The sequence below is a fragment of the Lontra canadensis genome, unplaced genomic scaffold (assembly GCF_010015895.1).
Source record: "Lontra canadensis isolate GAN:19392208 unplaced genomic scaffold, GSC_riverotter_1.0 scaffold51, whole genome shotgun sequence".
Lineage (NCBI taxonomy): Eukaryota > Metazoa > Chordata > Mammalia > Carnivora > Mustelidae > Lontra > Lontra canadensis.
The window spans coordinates 11,025,488-11,046,260 of record NW_022631045.1 but is presented as its reverse complement, the minus strand read 5'-3'; the positions used below and the strand labels follow the sequence as shown (position 1 = coordinate 11,046,260).

Sequence of the window (20,773 nt, the reverse complement as noted above, 5' to 3'; positions counted from 1 at the left end):
CCAAAGACTTTGAAAGCTATTTCAGCAATTACCCATTAAAACTTTGAGACAGACAATTAACCATCAGTTTAGTCATCTCTTTACTAACAAATTTTAACAAATAACACGAGCTTATTTGACCTTCAGTAAATTTCAAAGTTTCACATTTACTGCTGATAACTTCAAAGACATGTCTATCTTAATTAAACCAACAAACTTAACTTATTCCAATACTGATTTATGTTCCACCTGGGCCCACTCCACTTTGAATGTTTACCTGAGACACGGGTGGGAAGATCTGGAGTGGGGGGTGTTAGGTCCAGGGGCTGCTCTTCTTGCTCCTTGACAGTGAGGAGAGAAGGAGCCGTGGTGCGTGATCTAGAGGCGGTCATGCAGGCCGCACACACATTGGTGCAGAAACAGGAGAAGGGGGAAACAGAAGGAACAAGGTGCCGCCAGGTGGCAGAGAAAGGATTCCCTGTTCTAGAGCTCATCAGCCCCAACAGAGGAGCAGACGCCACGCTTTCCCACCAGTAAGTGGGAAGGGGGTAAGCAGTCTAAGTCGGGCCAGAGAAGACAGGGAATTTCCCCGAAACAAAAGGAATTTCGGCAGTTGCTTGGGAATATTCCTTAAAGTCTCTGTCTCGAGTTAGACTAACCCCAGTTGGCTCCAGTTATAGCCCTTAACACGGGAAATGAGTGAGGGAGGAGCCCCACATCTATTAGGAAGACTATAGAGAGATAAAATCAGAGTCCCCTTTGCTAGGGGTGGCCCAGCAACCTGGGTTTACTAGAAGGCTTATTATTCTGCAAAAGGCCCTTAGATTGGGGTCCTGGTGCAGAGCAATGACCACAATAAGACAAAGACACCAATGACAATAAGAACACACTCACAAAGACAAACATCCAGCACAGCCACAAAGACAAAACTGAAAGGAAGTTAAGGGAGAATCCCACCGTAACAGCAGCCAGCTCTCCTCACACTCACAGATGAGGATCTTGTCCTCCAGGCGGGGGTAAGGGACGTCTCTTCCAAAGGGGCAAGGGACGTCTCTTCCAAAAATTCCCATAAACTTAACAAACAGCACAACAGACAACAAAAACAAGATGCCAGACTGCCTAGGGAGACTTGAAACCCCTGGCTGCCTTGGGGGACCATGAACACCCTGGTGACTGCTTAGGGGGACTCTAACCCCCTGAAATGGCGGGGGACTCGAACCCCCTGTGGGGGCAAGGGATGTCTCCACAAGACCCCCTGGTCGACGGCCTGCCACGCGTCCACTTGAGCCAACGTCAACCCTAGTACAAGTTGGAATTCCTACGGGTAAAAAAATGCAGATTGGAGCTCTCAAAGTGTGCACGCAAACAGATGACAATGAGTGCACTCACCAGCCGGCGCAAGACCCTCTGGGTGGGGTACTGGGAGTCTCCCAGATCTCAGTAGGACCTCCAAATGTTATGCCCGAGTTTTCACGTCTGAGAGACCACCAAGGAGCCAAGCACCGATGCATTCACACGAGGGTTTATTCAGCAAGCTTAAGCTTGGGCCCAAGTGTACCCAACACAGAGGAGTAGGGACTTGGACCCCGAGCCAGATTACAGTCAGGATTTTTAAAAGGCAGAGTAGGGGTAGACTCAGCCGTGGGTGAGGACAAAAGGGGGTTATGGATGATGTAAGTCTCTAAGTGTAAGAATGGGTTGGCATGAGAACGGCCATCTCAAAGGCCAGGAAGCCATTTTACTGAGTTGAGGGAGGAGGGACTAGGGGAAGCTTGAAAAACAAGCTAGAAATACAAGTTTTGGAAAACGAGTTTTGAAAAACAAGCTTTGGAAAACAAGTTTTGAAAAACAAGTTTTGGAAAACAAGTCAATCCTATGCACCAGAATACGGGCAGCTGTGGACTAGATGCACTGGTAAAGAGTTATCTCACTAAACCACCTGGGGGTGACGCAAAGGTAAGCTGTCAGAGTGTGGCGCCAGATGTGAATGGAGCTATGGACAATTGCTGTGTGTTAAGCGCTTTGGAAATGGTATATGAGCCCTTGGCTTTGAGTACTCGGGGTCCTTGTTGAAACCCGCTGGGCCGGGCAGATACTTGGACCCCAGCTAGCTGGAAATAAACCTTGCTATGTGACTTGCATTATCGAGAGTGTTCTCTGTCTAATTGAGGGGTGGTCGACTCTGTACCCTAACATTTGGAGGTTCCACTGAGATCTTAAGACCCTCCTCAGAGAGACAGACAACTCCCCGATACTGAGGTTTAACTAAAGGAACTGCGGAAGGAGGATTGGCCATCTCCAAGAGGGGAGGACTGAAACAGGTCCTTGACCGGAGAGACTGAAACAGGTCTCTGCCCGGTCCCAATTGAGAATTCTCACGGGAAGGAAGGAGCGGGTTGCAACCCTGGAGGCTCCATTACTGGAAGTCGCCGGAGACGTCCCCGACAAAAGGGTTCCAAAACGGCGTCCACGGTGGACGCCGTTTGGACGGCCAGGTAAGGATCCTGAGTGTTGTGTGAGTGGGACGGCGCCTGTGGATGTGGTGTGGCTGACCGGCCGGTGGGTGTTAGAAAATTCGTTTCGAATTTGTGTGTTTGCTGGCTTTGTGTCTCTTATTTTTTCCTGGCTTCTTTTTGTAATAATAATGGGACAGGCTCAGGTAACGCCCAAGACCCTGCTCCTGATCCACTTCCCTGAGATCCGCTCCAAGGCTCACAATTATGGCGTGGAAGTAAAAAAAGGTAAGTTTGATTACCCTCTGCTCTGCAGAATGGCCTACTTTTAAGGTGGGCTGGCCACCCCAGGGGACCTTTTCTGTGGTCATTATTAAGAAAGTCCGAGATGTGATCAACCAGACAGGACTACAGGGCCACCCAGACCAATATCCCTATATTTTCATGTGGCAAGCTTTGGTAGAGAGTCCTCCCTCCTGGCTGAAACCATTTGTCCCCAAGAAGCTGGAGGATCCCCCCCCCGGGTGCTGGCCGTCTCTCTGGCCCCCCACCACTCTACTGCTCCCGCTCTTACGGCCCAACCGAAACTCCCAGGGAACCCATCCAAGAAACCTGTTTTACAGGAAGGGTCGGACCTGTACCCCTCCCTGATAGACCTAGATTTTGAAGAAACCCCTCCTCCATACGCGCCTGTGGCACCACTCCGACCTGAAGCGGCCGCCCCTCCCGAGCCCCCTCACTCATCCGCCTCCCCGTCAGCTGCCCCAGCCCTGGCCCAGGGACCGGTGTGGGGATTAAGGCCTCGTAGGCACCGGGAGGAGACCCCAGAAGAGGAACCATCCTCCTCCACCTCAGCCGGGGCGCCCATTCTCCCCATATGGGCCCTGGGAGGTACTGGCCCAGATGGGGAACGATCTTACCAGTATTGGCCCTTTTCAAGCAGTGATCTGTATAACTGGAAGTCTCAAAACCCCCCTTTCTCTGAAGACCCGAGGGGCCTGACTGACCTGTTTGAGTCTGTCATGCATACACATAGCCCCACATGGGACGATTGCCAGCAGCTCCTTAAGACCTTGTTCACTACCGAAGAGCGCGAGCAGATCCTCACCGAGGCCAGAAAGAATGTCCCCAGCGACAACGGACGGCCAACAACCTTGCCGAACCTGACTGATGAGCACTTCCCCTTGAATAGACCGGATTGGGATTTTGGGAACGTGGAAGGTAAGGAGCGTCTCCCAGTTTACCGCAGACTCTTATGGCAGGTCTCCGAGCAGCGGCACGCCGCCCCACCAGTTTGGCTAAGGTGAAAGCTGTGATGCAAGGGGAAATTGAAAGCCCGGCCCTGTTCTTAGAACGCCTCTATGATGCTTATAGGCAGTACACCCCTTGGGACCCCCTGGCAGAGGAGAATCAGTCAGCTGTAATTATGTCTTTTATAAACCAGGCTGCCCCAGATATTAGAAAGAAATTATATAAGCAGGAAGGATTGGGAGAAATGACCATTCAGGATCTGATGAAAGTGGTAGAGAGAGTTTTTAACACTCGGGAGACTCCGGAGGAAAGGGAGGATCGGATCAGAAAGGAAAATCGGGAGTTACAGGAAAGAATTAGGAAAGAGGACAGAGAGCATCTGAGTAGGGAGAGCAAAAGGCAGCAAAAGGAGATGGCCAAGATCCTGCTGGCAGGGGTGCAGGGCACAGCCCGGGCGGGACCGGGTCCAGCCGGACTGACCCGACCTCAAAAACTGCGGCCCAGGCTAGATGGGGGCAATGCGCGAACTGTAAAGAATATGGACATTGGAAGAAGGAATGCCCCAAGCGCCAGGGCCAGACTGGACAGGACGCTCGGGTTTTGCTGGCAGGAATGGACAGTGACTAGGGGAGACGGGACTCGGATCCCCTCCCCGAGTCTTGGGTAACTGTGTATGTGGAGGGGAAACCAGTGGGATTCATGGTGGACACAGGAGCCCGGTACTCAGTTTTAAACAAGCCTATGGAGTCCCTATCTCAGAAAACCAGCCTGGTGCAGGGGGAAACTGGGTCCAAGGCTTATCGATGGACCAGTAGGCGCCAGGTGGACTTGGGCCGCCACCAAGTGGCCCACTCCTTCCTGGTTATCCCTGAATGCCCGGCCCCCTTGTTGGGGCATGATCTCCTAACCAAAGTCCAGGCCTGTATCCGCTTTGAGCCAGACGGCATCAAAGTAATGGACGGCTAGGGACAGCCCCTTATGTTTTGACCCTGTCCCTTACAGATGAGCATCGCCTGTTTGCCCTGCAGGACACCTCCTCCCCCATAGAGTGGCCCCATGAGATGGATTACTGGCTTAGAACGTACCCTCAGGCATGGGCAGAGATAGCGGTATGGGTCTGGCAGCCCACCAAACACCAGTAGTGGTCGAAGTGAAAGCCTCGGCCCAGCCTATCTGGGTCCACCAGTACCCCATGCCCACTGAGGCGCGAAAAGGGATTGCCCCACACATTAACCGCCTCTTAGAAGCTGGAATACTGAAACCCTGCCACTCCGCCTGGAACACCCCACTTCTCCCCGTTAAGAAACCAGGGGGAAAGGATTACAGGTCAGTCCAGGACTTGAGGGAAGTAAATAAGAGGATCGAGGACATCCACCCCACGGTCCCCAACCTTTATACCCTGCTAAGTCGCTTACCCCCTTCACATATTTGGTATACTACCCTGGCCTAAAGGATGCATTTTTTAGCATAGCCCTGGCACCCAGCAGTCAACACATTTTTGCCTTCTAATGGCATGATGACAGTACGGGAACCTCCAGACAGTTAACCTGGACTAGACTACCACAAGGCTTCAAAAACTCTCCTACTCTGTTTAATGAAGCCTTAAATCAGGATCTGGACTTGTTCCACCGGAGTCATGACTCAGTTACACTCCTGCAATACGTAGATGACTTGCTTCTGGCAGCCCCCACCGAGGCTGAGTGCTAACGGGCCACTGGAGACCTCCTCCAGGAACTGGGACAATAGGGCTATCGGGCCAGTGCAAAGAAAGCCCAAATATGCAGGCAGACAGTCACCTACCTGGGGTGTAAATTGAAGGAAGGGACCAGATGGTTAACAGAGGCCATGAAAGAGACTATTCTCAGGCTCCCAGTCCCAACCTCGACCGGAGGAGTCCGTGAGTTTCTAGGAACAGCGGGCTACTGCCGGCTATGGATTCTAGGGTATGCTGAGATAGCGAAGCCCCTGTATGAGGCAACCAAAGATAAGGCCCTCTGGGCCTGGGGGCCGAAACAGCAAAAGGCCTTTGACGAACTTAAGACTGCCCTCTTAAAGGCACCAGCCCTGGCATTGCCAGACCCTCTGAAGCCCTTCACCTTTTTCGTGGATGAAAGGAGGGGAATAGCGAAAGGGGTACTGATGCAGCGCCTGGGGCCATGGAAGCGTCCGGTTGCCTACTTATCTAAGAGATTAGACCCAGTAGCTTCAGGATGGCCCCCATGCCTAAGGATCATCGCGGCAGTAGCCCTGATGGTAAAGGATGCAGACAAACTCACTTTCGGGCAGCATCTGAAAGTAGTAACGCCCCATGTGATCCAGGGGGTCCAGAAAAATCCCCCTGGTAGGTGGATGACCAATGCCCGCCTGACCCATTACCAAGGACTCCTGTCAGATGCACCTCGGATCAACCTTGCTGAACCAACTGCACTGAATCCAGCCACCCTGCTGCCAACCCCGGATCTAGAAGCCCCCCTGCATGACTGCCAGGAGATCATGACAGAAATCACCCAGGTGCGCCCCGACCTCCAGGACACCGCCCTCTCCAACAGTGAGTTGGTATAGTACACTGATGGAAGCAGCTTCATCATGGATGGGGTGCGAAGGGCGGGTGCGGCGGTGGTGGACCAAGACGGGCATGTCGTTTGGAGTGCCTCGCTTCCCCCGGGGACCTCAGCCCAAAAGGCTGAACTGATTGCGCTGGCGGAGGCGTTAGAACGGACGGGCTGAAGGGAAACGGATGACTGTTTACACCGATGGCCGCTATGCTTTCGGCACTGTCCATGTGCATGGCGCCATCTACCGGGAGAGGGGCTTTGTTACAGCGGAGGGAAAGGAACTGCGTAATCTCCCAGAGGTGCAGAGGCTACTGGCGGCTGTGCAAAAACCCCGGGCAGTTGCACTTGTCCACGTCCCTGGACACCAGTCTGCCCGGACCTCGGAGGCTAAAGGAAACCGGCGAGCGGATGAGGCCGCCAAAAAGGCAGCAATAGCTTCACCAACTTTGGCACTCGCCCTGCCCGCACCTGAGCTCCCACGCCTGCCCCCGCGACCTGACTACACCCCAGAGAATCTGCAGTGGATCCAAAACCACCACTGCGCAGAGCCTGATCGGCATGGGTGGCATCGGGATCCAGAGGGAAGACTGATACTACCGGCCAAACTAGGACTGTTCCTGCTTTCCAACCTGCACCAAGCCGCCCATTTAGGAAAGAGAAAACTGCTGACAATTCTTGAGTCTGCCCGCCTCCGGTTCCCCCGACAAACCACCCAGATCCAGGAGATCGTGGATCAGTGTATTGGGTGCCAGGCTATGAAATACAGGTACATACCTACATACAGGTACGAGGGTATGGGGGAGGGCACCAGGACGAAGCTGGGAGGTGGATTTTACTGAGGTAAAACCTAGGAGGTATGGGTATAAGTACTTGCTGGTATTGGTTGACACCTTTCAGGCTGGGTGGAAGCCTTCCCCACGAAACGAGAGACTGCCCAGGTTGTCGATAAGGCATTACTAGAAGAAATCATACCCAGATATGGTTTCCCGAGGTTTTAGGGTCCGATAACGGCCCCGCTTTCATCAGCAAAGTTCTACAAGGACTGGCCCAAGCGGTGGGGACCGATTGGAAGTTACATTGTGAATATAGTCCCCAGAGCTCCGGGCAGGTAAGAAAGGATGAATCGAACCTTAAAAGAGACCTTATCTAAATTGACCATCGAGACTGGCGTGGACTGGGTGACCCTCCTACCCTATGCCATATTCCGAGTTCAAAACTCCCCTTATGTGCACGGATTAACTCCCTTCGAAATTCTATATGGGAGACCACCCCCCATTATTGTCCGTGCCTTGCCAGACAAGACTCTAATGTGACCCCAAATTATCTGGCCAGTTTGAAGGCCCTACAGGACGTTCAGCGTGAAATCTGGCCCATGGTGCGCTCTTTGTATGAGACCAGGGATACACCAAATCCGGAACATGGCATTGTCCCAGGGGATTGGGTATGGGTAAGGAGACACAGGTCCCGAACCTTAGAAGAAAGATGGAAAGGTCCTTATGTGGTTGTTCTGGTTACCCCCACTGCCTTAAAAGTTGACGGCATTGGGCCTTGAGTCCACCACTCCCACGTATGCTGAGCCACCGAGCAGAGACAAGCCAGGGAGTGGACCGTGGGACAACACCCTGATAATCCCCTGAAGCTACAACTCTCCAGACCTCAGGGACACACCGAATCTGCCATCCGGTCTGATGATGAAGTGGCTGCTGGTCCTGACCCTGCTCAACGACTGGAAAAGGAACCACGCAGAAACCAACCCTCATCAGCCTTATAAGCAGACATGGATTCTGACCGATGGAGAGACTGGTAGGACTCTCAACGAAACCACCCGCGTGGCCCCACTAGCCACATGGTGGCCAGACTTAACCTTCTGCTTCAGGGATATTATCCCTGATTACGAGTCCACGGCGCCCAATTTAGCTTGTAGCTATGGATTCTATCCTGCCCGGGACACTCTAAGGGCCAACAATGTTGGGGGGAGTCCAATATTCCTTCTGTAAGAGTTGGGCCTGTGTCACCTCTAATGACGGGGATTGGAGGTGGGCGGTTTCACGACCAGACTCTCTAAAATTTGCTTTTGTTAATCAAGGAAAGCCTAGAGGGGCAGCCATTCCTCCCCTTCAAGGGCCTTGTTCCCCTCAAGACTCAGACAGGATCTGAGTTTGGTTCACTGACCAGGGAAGACGGGAAGGGGTTAACAATTGGATTTAAGGAGAACAGTGGGGAATAGTGTTCTACAAATACGGGGGACATGCGGGATCCACTATTTTTGTTAGATTGAAGGTTGAGGCAGTACAGACGAACAATACTCCGGTAGGTCCAAATAGGGTGCTGGCTCCTCCGGCTGGCCAAAAGGCTCCTCCAGCTTCCCCTGCCCCTACCAAGAACCCAGGTAAAAAAAAAAAAAAAAAAAAAAAATCCAAACAGGACCATAAGACCCCAGACTAACTCCCCTATAATCTCCCCAGCACCTACTACACAGGCCGCTGAAGACTCCTTATGGAAATTAATGCTTACTATGTATGAGACCCTTAACGCCACCAGCCTAATCTCACGGCCTCATGTTGGATGTGTTATGATGTGAAGCCTCCATTTTATGAAGCAATAGGGCTAAATGCCACCTATAATGTATTATCAAATGAGAACCCCTCTCAATGTTCATGGGGGGACTGTAAAATCTGTCTAACCCTACAGCGAGTGAGCGGTAACGGAACCTGCCTAGGGAGAGTGCTGCAAGTTAAACGAAGTCTTTGCACTTCCATAGATAACACCCCTAGTGGGAGAGGTGGCCCAAAGTGGCTAATCCCAGAAAATAATGGATGGTAGATATGTTCAAAGACTGGCCTCACCCCGTGCCTCTCGACCTCGGTCTTTAATGCCTCTGAGGAGTTCTGTGTCCTGGTGGCTGTGATGCCCCACATCCTCTACCTCCCCGAGGAACACATGTATTCTCACTGGAGTAAAAGCACAAGTGAGAGAAGTAAAAGAGAGCCCATCACTGCACTAACTATTGCTACCTTGTTCAGCTTAGGAGTAGCTGGGGCTGGGACCAGCATAGCCTCCCTGGTTATTCAACAAACAGGAATGACATCTCTGAGGGCGGCCATAGGTGAGGATCTAGAAAGAATAGAGACCTCTATAAGTCATTTAGAAAAATCTCTCACCTCCCTGTCCGAGGTGGTACTCCAAAATAGAAGAAGGCTTGATTTGTTGTTCCTCCAACAAGGGGGACGATGTGCCGCATTAGAAGAATGCTGCTTTTATGCCGGCCATACTGGGGTAGTAAAAGAATCCATGGCTAAGGTGAGAGAAGGATTAGCCAGGAGGAAGAAGGAGAGGGAGGCATGGGAGAACTGGTTTGAGGCTTGGTTTAATAGGACCCCCTGGTTGACCACCTTGGTTTCTACCTTAGTTGGCCCATTTGTTTTGCTTGTGCTCATTCTAACTTTTGGCCCTTGTATTCTGAATAAGCTTATTAGTTTTGTAAAAGATTGTGTTAATGCTGTCCAGCTCATGGTCTTAAGACAGCAGGATGAGAAGTTGCCTGCTCCTGAGGGCCCCTACAACTGCTCTACCAATGAGCAGGATTCCTTATTATAAACAACTAAAGGGGGGAATGTAAGAATGGGTTGGCATGAGAACAGCCATCTCAAAGGCCGGGAAGCCATTTTACTGAGTTGAGGGAGGAGGGACTAGGGGAAGCTTGAAAAACAAGCTAGAAATACAAGTTTTGGAAAACAAGTTTTGAAAAACAAGTCAATCCTATGCACCAGAATATGGGTGGCTCGGACTAGATGCATTGATAAAGAGCTTATCTCACTAAACCACCTGGGGGAGACGCAAAGGTAAGAGTGTGTCAGTGTGTGGCGCCAGATGTGAATGGAGCTATGGACAATTGCTGTGTGTTAAGTGCTTTGGAAATGCTATATGAGCCCTTGGCTTTGAGTACTCAGGGTCCTTGTTGAAACCCGCTGGGCCGGGCAGATACTTGGACCCCAGCTAGCTGGAAATAAACCTTGCTGTGTGACTTGCATTATCGAGAGTGTTCTCTAATTGAGGGGTGGTTGACTCCATACCCTAACTCTAAGGAATTTTGGAAGCGAGGTCTCCAGGACCTTGAGGGGCTAGCTATTGTCTGGGGAAAAGGTTATTCATTACCAGTAAGAAAAATCTTCTCGTGAGACCCTCTAGATGTATATCAGTGGGTCATATGCTTGGGAATGATCGCTGACACTATCTTGGAGGTTTAGAGATAAAGTTTCACATTTCTCCCATCAAGTGTCCTTGTTAGTGAGATTTAGGTTTAGAAGAATTTTAACTTTATTTGCATTTCCTTCTGCCTCAGCCTCCTTCAGTTTTATGGCGGGGAGGGTGACATTAGGGCTTAAGGAACTGAGTTATTTGTCTCTTGAAATTGGGCTGTTGAGCAGATAGCTTCTTTGTTGTAAATCACTAGGACATTTGTAAACCGAGGGGGACTCCTGTCTTGCAGGATTGTGATCTCTGCAAGTTAACTATTTGTTTTTCTTTTAGGGCAGGCAGGGGTGGCTGAGGAATGTCACACATACTACCGAGGGGAGGGGAGCGGGTGGAGAGGGGGTGCAAGGTGTCAGCTTTTGCTTTGCCAAGATGGCTGTACTTATGTCAGGGCTAGACTCGAGGTGGGTACAGTCTCGTTTTTCTTGGCCTCCACAACATGGGATCTAAGATGTAAGCTTTAGCTATTTGAAAAGTGCCCTCATGTGGCCCCCTTCATCCCAAACACCGAATTCAGTGCCGTTCATCCTCCCCTCAGGCCTCACTTCAGACTCCTACCTGGTAAGTCACCTGGGCAAACAGAAGCTGTTTGCTCTGCTTATGCAGGCACTGAAGGTTTTCTCCAGAAAAAGGTATGTGTGCTGTTCAGTAGCTGATAAAGTGTATCTCCCAAATCCCCTCAGCCCTTCAGGCCTTTGCAAAAAGGCAGCTCCAGCTACCGGCTGACAGCCTGAAGTGAGTTCCAGAATCTTCAGGTTTGCATCGTGATTTGAGGGCTCAAGGCTCTTTTGCCTTTGAAATCTCTTCCTCCTTAAAAAAAAAAGATTAAACATTTTATCTTGTGACTGCACCAGAATAAAGATCAATATTAATGCGGGCTGGATTCATTGCCATGTGTTCATTAACATGTGCGGTTTTTTCTTCTGATCTGAAGAGAAATTAAAATATTATCATGGGCCCCTAAAAGTCTCACAGGCTTTGGGCCCTGGGCCAGCTGCGCCTAACCTGGAAAGAGCCGGGCCCTCGAGAACCTGAGGCGACAAGAGGTGGGAGAGCCTACCAAAGAGTTCTGCCACCCTCTGCAGGTTCTGAAAGAGAAGTGTCAAAAGCAAAGAAATGGTAAAACCCAGATGGGACAAAGTAATGGCCACACACTAGCTGGCCTTTGATAGGCAGTTAGTCTGTGCACTGTACTAAGGAATTTGCAGACACATCCAGGGAGGCGAGCCTCTGGTCCACTAACTTCCAGTGGCCCCAGAGGTTAGGTTTCATGTCCAAGTTCACCCCGCCATCAATGGCAGGAACCTGTGACCACCAAGCCTGGCCCTTTCCACCTGCTTATCCCCCGCTTCCGGAGGGGGCCAGTCTACACCTGCTCAGGTCACCTCTGAGTCTTCCCTTCTCTATCTCTCGCTGCTTTGCTGGGAAAATTAGCATCGATGGCCATCGAGTGAGAAGTCAGAGTCTGAACCACTGTAGAACTCTGTAAGTACACATTCCTTTGTATCTACAAAGATCAGAATTTTGGTGACACATTTGCCTTATTGGGGCCCTGCGTTCCTATTCTATTGGTCTTGTGAGTCGGCCCCAGGGGGCGAAGGCTGGGCCTGCACCTTGGATGGATGGTTACTCCCTGAGATGTGAAACTCAGATGAAGTCACAGTTGGCCAGTAATTCCAACTCACCTCATTTTGCTCAGCCATTACCCATTTCTACGTCTAAGAGGGACTCGGGAGTGGGGGAGGTGACAATTTGTGTTTATATAGAATCCCAGCTTGAAGTTAATTAATTAAAACATTAAGCTACCCCAACAAATCCTCCTGTGAAAGACAGAAAGCTAAAGCATGGTGCACTTCGTTTGACATAAATTATTTGGGCTGCAGTAAAATCTTGCAACAGGCCTCTTAAACCTCACGACCTATATCACCTGAGGAAATTCTTCTCTGTAGGAAGACCCACTCATTTATTCCAACACCGCGATTTTCCTTCCCACCCCTCCTACCCTCCCATCCACCACCACACCCACACCCTTCCCAGACAAAAAACACTCCCAGACTAAAAAAGAAAAAAAAAAAGTCCTCAGTAAAAGAGAGACTTTTCCTGAAGTAAATGAGGGACCATGCAAGGATGGATTGAATAGCTGGTGAGACACCAGCCCCCACACCCTTTGGGCTTCTATAACACACTGGAAAGCTGTGAAAAAATCACCCAGCGAAGGAAAGGCAGGCTTGCGGCAGAAATGGATGAAGAGACAGAAAGCACCAAGAAGTTCATGTTCACAATAAACACTGGGACTGGGCCCCACACGGCTCATCACTGGTTACCTTAGGGAAATAGTTACCTTGGGGAAATAGAAAAGGAGTAGGAGAGGCAGAGGCCTCTACTTTGTATCCTTCTAGAGATTTGCAATATTTGTTAAACAAAGAGCTGTATGTGTTTAACACACACACACACACACACACACACACACACACACACACACGAAGGATCATAGAAAATGTGTTATTATTTTCAGCTGCTGCAAAAAGGAAGTTAAAGCATAGCTATGGGAAACCTCCAGAAGGGGGGGGGGAGGATGAGAGCAGAGATGTCAGAATCAAAAGATCTGAATTCCCGACTCAGCTTTCTGTGCCTCAGATTCTTCATGTGAAAAATGGAGGAAATTATAATGCTTATCTGCTGTGGTCACCCCAGGAAGATTAAATGAGATGAGTAAAAAAAAAGTGCAGGGTAGTGACGCTTGGGTGGCTCAGTCAGTTGAGCGTCTGCCTTCAGCTCAGGTCATGATTCCAGGGTCCTGGGATCCAGCCCTGCGTCGAGCTCCCTGCTCAGTGGAGAGTCTGCTTCTCCCTCTCCCACTTTCCCTGCATGTGGTCCCTCTCTTGCTGTCTCTTTCTGTCAAATAAATAAATAAAATCAAGTGCAGGTTTTTTTTTTTTTTTCCCCAGTTAGCCCCTCTTCCCTAGACCCCCTCACTTTATGCGATGATGGAAGTTAGTATTTTTTGGTTTAGGCGTTTTGTTTTGTTTTAATTTTCTTAGTAATGATGGAAGTTTAAATGCTGTGTCTCCAACACACAACTGCAAAGCGACTTGACTTCAGGCTATGTCCTGGGCAGGAGCCGACAGCTCCCTGAGGACCCTCGGAGGGAAGTGTTGAGTGCTGTCAATAGTTAAAAGAAAAGTAGCCAAGAGAGAGCCCTGAAGACATGGGTAGACCGCCCCCATAACTATGCTAATTTAAAAACAAAAACAAAGAGAAAAAGGAAAGAAAAGAAAACAGTGTCTTTTCCAAATGTTTAAACTGAAATGGGAAGGTCACCTTTACTTCATACACACACTACTCACGGAAACCAAAATAGGCATAGGGTGGCTGTTCCTGACTGGACTCGGAACTCATGGGAGTACGAAAACCATATAGCTAAAGGATTTGAGAACCGCTGTCCTTTGCATTGCAGAGGTGAAATAAAGGATTTTTCCTTTTTTTATTGAAGAAAGTGAGACAAGTGGTGCCAGAGATGAAAATGAAGAAGAAAAGACTAAAAGGAAGTAGTTATCACATCGGGGAAAAGATTAGACAACCCTCAGGGCACTCATTAATAAAAAGTGTATCTATTATGTGTTATTCATAATTTTTTTTTCAGGGGGGAGATCGCATGTTCTTTTCAGGTAACTAAAGTAGTTCCTGGTTGTGCCTCATTGTTTCCTGATATGAGGGATAAACAGCAGAAACAATGGATGTGAAAATTAGGACTTTTGAATCCCTCTATAGAGTTGCCAACAAGATATCCCGTTATAGTCTATCTCAGATTGATAAAGAATAGTTTTCAGTGTAACTATGTCCCATGAGTTATATATTAAAAAATTCTTTGTTTTTTTATCTGAACTTCAAATTTAACTGGATGCCCTATATCCTTATTTGCTAAGTCTGACAACCCTATTATTGCAGAAAGAATAAAAACCCTCATCAAGCTTGGCATGAGAATGGCATTTAGAATATAAGAGAAAGGTCAGTGAGAGGTCATCCAGTGAGCACTACAAAGGGTTTTTATAGAGGATGTTGGAAAAACATGTGGTAACGCACCACCTTCTTATTCCTACGAAAGGCTGACTTTGTTTCTTAGCAGGATGGAGGCTGCCCTCGCTAACCCCAATTTATAGCCAGACTAGAAATTTTTCCCGGAAGAGAACTGGTTTCCATGGGGACACCCAGGCTGCCAAATATTCAGGTGCCAGGCAGGCAGAGCTTGTAGTAGGTGCTCAATGAGGAAGGGCAGTTTGGGTAAGAGACTTGGTAGAGAATTCTCTAAACTTTAGCATCTAAAGAATGGGTGGCTCTTTGGGGTGCCTGGGTGGCTCAGTCAGTTAAGCGTCTGCCTTTAGCTCAGGTCACGACCCTGGAGCCCCAGGACTGAGCTCGATGTTGGGTTCCCTGCTCAGGGAGGAGTCTGCTTCTCCCTCTCCCTCTGCCATTGCCCCCTGGCTCATGCTCTCTCTCTCTCGCAAATAAATAAATAAAATCTTAAAAAAAAAAATAGGTGACTCTGATGAGAGAGCAGAAGGCTGGCTGAGGACAAAGCAAAAGGCTTTTCTTTTATATTTTTTTAAGATTTTATTTATTTATTTGACAGAGAGAGAGAGAAAGAGATCACAAGTAGGCAGAGAGGTAGGCAGAGAGAGAGGTGGCGGGGGGGAAGCAGGCCCTCTGCTGAGCAGAGAGCCCGATGCAGGACTCGATCCCAGGACCCTGAGATCATGACCTGAGCCAAAGGCAGAGGCTTAACCCACTGAGCCACCCAGGCACTCCTCTGATGCAGGTTCTTACACCAGCACAGCATATGTAGTCAAATGCAGGATGGTAAAAGGTGCATGTCTTTCCTTTGTTAGGTGGGAGAAGGGGATTGTAGAAGGTGGGTGTAGACAAGAGTGAGCAGTCAGCCCATGGATAGAGCCACCAAAGGTACTTTGTCAGGCAACCAGTTTTAGGTCCAAGATGTCCAAGATGTCCAAGATGTAGAAAGTGATTTCTGTAGAGTATCCTAAGGGATAAAGTCCTTCAGGGCACAGATGGCTGAGAGCTCCACTCTGGCCACAGCCAGGATCAGATGGTTCTGCTTATCCCTCTGCTCTTGCTCAGGCCTTTGACAGACAACGACTTTCCTTCAGGATTACCTAGAGTGCAGGACCCTGATGGGCTTCTGTTGATTTTTTTTTTTTTTTTTAAAGATTTGGCCTTCTGGGGGCGCCTGGGTGGCTCGGTTGGTTAAGTGTCTGACTTGGGCTGCGGTCATGATCCCAGGGTCATGGGATGGAGCCCCTCATCGGGCTCTCTGCTCAGCAGGGAGGTTGCTTCTCCTTCTCCCTCTGCTGCACTCCCTCTTTGCTCTCTTACACTATCTATTAAATTAATTATTTTTTTTTTTAAGAGGAGGCCTCCTGGAAAATAATTCTTCCTTCTCTGTCTCTCTTGAGGTCTTAAAGATAAGTTTTGGTCCCCAGGAGCTACTTAGAAAAAGGTAAATGTCACTTTTCAGCAGCAGTCTGCTCATTTTGACAAGTCAAGGGGTTTCCCATCTTGGGGATTGCTGGCCAAACCAACCAGTATGGATATAGACAAGGAAGCCAAAGGCAGGTCTCCCTGCCTGCCTGTCCTCCCCCCACCCCCCACCCCTACCAACCTGCCTCCTGGTCAGGGCACAGAACTGCAATCCTGGACACCAAAACACAGTTACATTGAACGAGAATGATCAAACTATTTTTTCCTGTCTAAAAGCAATTCTAATTTGATTGATCGGTTTGGCAACGAGGGCTGTATTCACCATGAGGTGCTACCGAAAGCATTTTTCATAATTTCGATCAGCTCGGTCTGCAGCAATGTAAATAAAGCCCACGCCCGTATGTGGGAATATTCAACCGTCTCAGCTATGAAGATGATACAAATTCACATGTCTATGTTTTTTAAAAACATGCACAAAGGCACATGATCGTTCGCAATTGTTTTAGAGGGGTTATGAGCCAAGTCTGAAGGCCCGTGGACCTTCAGGTTCTCTCCAAAGCACCTGACAGTGGAGAAGTTTGCCCACACGGCTGAGTTGCGATTCTAGGTTTGCTCTGCAGAGGGCAGCATTGGTAAAACGTTGGGAGGCCGAAAAAGACGTTTGTGGGGTTTTTATTCCCTCACAGTAGTTTTCGGCAAATTTTTCTCTTTTGCCTTCAGGCAATTTTAATTAGAGTAAGAATAAGCTTCAGCGTTTGTCGCCTTGAGGGGAGTAGCTGTTTGACCAGAATGGAAACAAGAAAGGACTCTGAGTCTGGTACATGTTTCTAGGGCTAACACCGTATTACTCGTGCTTTTTGTATTTTTCTAATGACTTTATTTGCGGAGTCTAATAGTTCCCGACACCAAGTAGGTGTACAAAAAGTGTTTGATGGAAGACCAGTTACACTATTGCCAGCTCCAGGTAAGCTTTCGGTTGCACACACGGACGAGCTGGTCTACCAGACTCAGTGGAGGGCCTCCCCGAGTCCCTGGCACAGGGGAGTCCAACAGTCCTCAGGAAGGGCGGGGCCATCTATAACCTAAAAGGACTTTGCGCCAGGCGACACAAAATGGCCCTAAAGTGACTCCAGCTGTTTACAGTTCTCTCTGTGATCCCAGGAAATTATTTTCTGATGCGCTCCTCTAAGAAAATCATGCCATTTCCTTATTGTCAGTTAATTATTGCCAGGCCTTGAATAAATGGCTGAAAATTTAAATTTAAAGCACAGGTAACGCACGTAGACAAATAATCCATGATTCACCTTGAACGTTGCTGTGTCAGCAGTCGAAAGCTTCTTTCAAAGATGAGACAGGGAAGGGAAATCAGGCGCAAAGAACAAGCATGACGTCATGAGTTCTGACTCTGAGGTTCTCTGTTCCTCTTTCCAGCAACGGACCCGCACCGAGCTCCCTGTCGTGGCCCCCCTTCCACCCCAGCTAAAAGGCTACACACTTCTCTTTCTGGAGGTAAAAAGTGCCTTCAGGCAAGTTTTAACATGTGAGTGTTTGTGGCCTCCCCTGGGGCATTGGTATATTTGTTTAACTGGAATTGAAATAAAAGTTAGGCTCCTGTAGTAGGAATTCCAGCATAACAGATAGGGGAGGTGAGGCAGCTTTTCCACATGGAGGGCTTCGCAGCTGTTGCCCAAGCGTCAAGGCAGGTGTGAAAGAACCATGGCCTCCACTCAGCCCTTCTTCCAGCTGCCCTTCACCACCCCTGTGCCCTCCAGAGTGTCAATTACAAGGGACCTGATACTTTCAAGGGAATGGAAGTTATGAATGAAATATACAGTACAACCCACAGATTGCTTTCGACCACTGACCAGTCCTCTTGCTTTTTTCTAAAATTGGGAACATTCCAAAGCACTTATGTGCATGTGTGTATGTATATAAGTGTACACGTGTATATCTATGAATGTGTGCGTGCTACATCCAGTGTATATGCACATATTATATATGTGTGTATAAGCACATACATTTAAGCATACAATTAACTGCAAAAATGTAAGGCTTGCTATATCAGAAACTGTATAACTTGCCAGAAAGAATCTATCATCATCACCACCAAAGGTCAACATTTATTGATTAAACACCCATATTCATATGAAAAGTCAGCTGACAGCTCTTGCTGAGTTTACCGTGTAAGTAAATACCAGCACGAACCCTTCCCGTGGAGGGAAAGGCAGACTGAGAAATGAACAGTGAAGGCCAGGCAGCTGACTAAATTAATAAAGACATACTTACTCTGTTTTTTTTTTTTTTTTAAGATTTTTTTATTTATTTGTTTGACAGAGAGAGATCACAAGTAGGCAGAGAGGCAGGCAGAGAGAGAGAGGGGGAAGCAGGCTCCCTGCCGAGCCAGAGCCCGATGCAGAACTCAATCCCAGGACCCTGAGATCATGACCTGAGCTGAAGGCAGAGGCTTTAACCCACTGAGCCACCCAGGTGCCCCCTCACTCTGTTTTTGAATCTATAGGATGCAAGTGTCCATCCTGCATAGTATCACAGACTTAGCCATGCCCTTTTCTCTTCACAGTCTCAGAGCAGACTAGTTGTGATGCTGACACACTCCCAAGCTGACTTATTCAGGGACTGGCTTATTCCAGACTAAGCCACTAACTTCCTGTTTCCAGATGGTAACACCAGGACCCTGGTACCAAGATGCCCATATGGGCTGAATATTTATGTGTCCCTCTCCATTCATATGTTGGAATTCTAAGCCTTGCCCGAACGGTATTAAGCAGCGGAGGAGCACACTCCATTAGTCACTCCAACAGGGCATTTGGTTCATTACCTCCCCTAAAACTCTCAGAAAACCATGTGAGGAAACCAAAGCTTAGAGAGGTTATAGGTTTGCAAAAGAAATAAGAGCAGATGGGACTAAACCTAGATCTGTTGAGCCAGAAGCTCATGTTTTTAACTGACTCTGCTATCCCAGTTCCCTGGACTTGCTCATTAAATGTTTGTTGAGAAGAAAAAAAAATAGTCCCATGAAGAACTTCAAAAAGAAGAAAAAGACATTGCATCCTGTTGCCATCAGCCTCTGTAAATAAATATCACTGATAAATACACTGTCTTGATTATGGTTAATGTATTATTTCCATCTGTGTCTTAAAGGGAGGTGACGGGCACGGGGCAGGAGAAAGGACAGGAGTGAAATGGCTTTGAGCTCCTGGATGCACAGGCACCTCTCTTTGCCATAAGGCAAATGGACAACACGCTCTCTGGGAGAAAAGTTGAGCCGTTCCCCATGATCTATCTCTCCACCTTACAACAGTCACTTCTTTCAGAGGGCAATGCGTTCTCTCTGCCGGCAGGGTTAAGCATCCCAGCTCACGAAGGATGTAATCCACCTCATGGTGAAGACCCTTGACAGTGCGGATGTCTGATACGGTTCACTGCTCTGCAAACTTGAAGAATTCGAGTGCTGGCCGGAATACTGCTGAGAATACTGCTAGCTTCCTCTTTCCTGAAGGCGTGGCTGAGTGCCCTTACTCCTGGGATTCTGGCAGGCTGGCTTCCTGGCCAGATGTCTCTCATCCACACCTGTAGACCTTAGGAAACCAAGGGTGACCTCAGTATGTGTGGCCTTGATTTCCTTCCCATCACTGCCCTTGAGATGTGGAAACAGAATGAACATCCACACCAGGACCATCCACTCAACAAGCAAGTCAGGGAAGGGAACTTCCTCACTTTATGGTCAGCAAGTCAGGTGTTGGGTTGCCTCCTGACACATCTGGCTGGAGGACAAGGTCATCTATCCAGGGGATGAGGCTGTGTTCTTGCAGCATGGTGTGACTGGGCTTCCACCTCATGGCTCATCCAGAAGTATGGTTTTGATTCTTAAGTGATAACCTCAGAGCCTATGTCAGAGCAAGGAAGCCATCCCTTTTGGGTCATTGGATATTGGATTAACGAGGCCTATTGAAGAGCTGCCTTTGTGCACTACACCATCTTGGCCTCTCTTAAAAGTTCTATTTCTGGGGCTCCTGGGTGGCTCAGTCATTAAGTGACTGCCTTCAGCTCAAGTCATGATCCCAGGGTCCTGGCATCGAGCCCCACATCAGGCTCCCTGCTCGGCTGAAAGCCTGCTTTTCCTTCTCCCACTCCCCCGGCTTGTGTTACTTCTCTCACTGTGTCTCTCTCTGTCAAATAAATAAAATCTTTAAATTTAAAAAAAAAAAGAGTGCTATTTCTGAGTCACTTTTTTCATATTCTGCCACTTTTTGCATCGAGGGACATTCTATCAGCTATAGGAACGTTTCTGTGAGAGCCACTATACAGATGCTATTAAGGATATGGCCAATGCAGCTGACAGCACTGATCCTCTTTCTCATGCCACATAGGGGAAATGTGCCTTGGTTTAAGGAACCAGAAAAATGCATATTTCTCCTGCGTGTTAACATGCGTTTCTCTTCGGGGCATTGTGAATCTTGTAGATCGTAGCATTCCCTTCTTTGCTTTGGATGCTGGGAAACTCAAAGCCAAATATTTTGCCCATTTCCAACAACTTGTATAGACCTTATAACATGCGTTTTCTGTATATACTTTGTGCTGTGTTCATCTTATTTCCCTGTCCCCGTTTTCCTTTTGCCCTAATTACTTCATCTCTAAGTTGTTGTTTATCCCTGTATTAGAGTAGGTTAACTGGAGTAAAAAATGACTCTAAATCTCAAAATAGTAAAAGAGGTTGACTTCTCACTTACCTGAAGTTTAATGTGGATATGACTTGGGGGTTCCCCT

At 48.5% G+C, this 20,773-nt stretch overlaps 1 protein-coding gene across 1 annotated transcript; it reads left to right on the top strand.

The window, feature by feature from the left end:
- Nucleotides 1-369: 369 nt before the first annotated feature.
- On the top strand, nucleotides 370-18,641 carry LOC116877266. Its single transcript, XM_032873888.1, is given in 16 exon segments — nucleotides 370-512; nucleotides 2,350-2,494; nucleotides 2,633-2,720; nucleotides 2,934-3,680; nucleotides 3,683-4,192; nucleotides 4,195-4,659; nucleotides 4,662-4,784; nucleotides 4,787-5,125; nucleotides 5,128-6,401; nucleotides 6,403-7,030; nucleotides 7,265-7,346; nucleotides 7,878-8,041; nucleotides 11,176-11,227; nucleotides 16,265-16,367; nucleotides 17,420-17,497; nucleotides 18,567-18,641. Coding segments are annotated over 16 exon segments (5,016 nt in total).
- The last annotated feature ends 2,132 nt before the right edge of the window (nucleotides 18,642-20,773 follow it).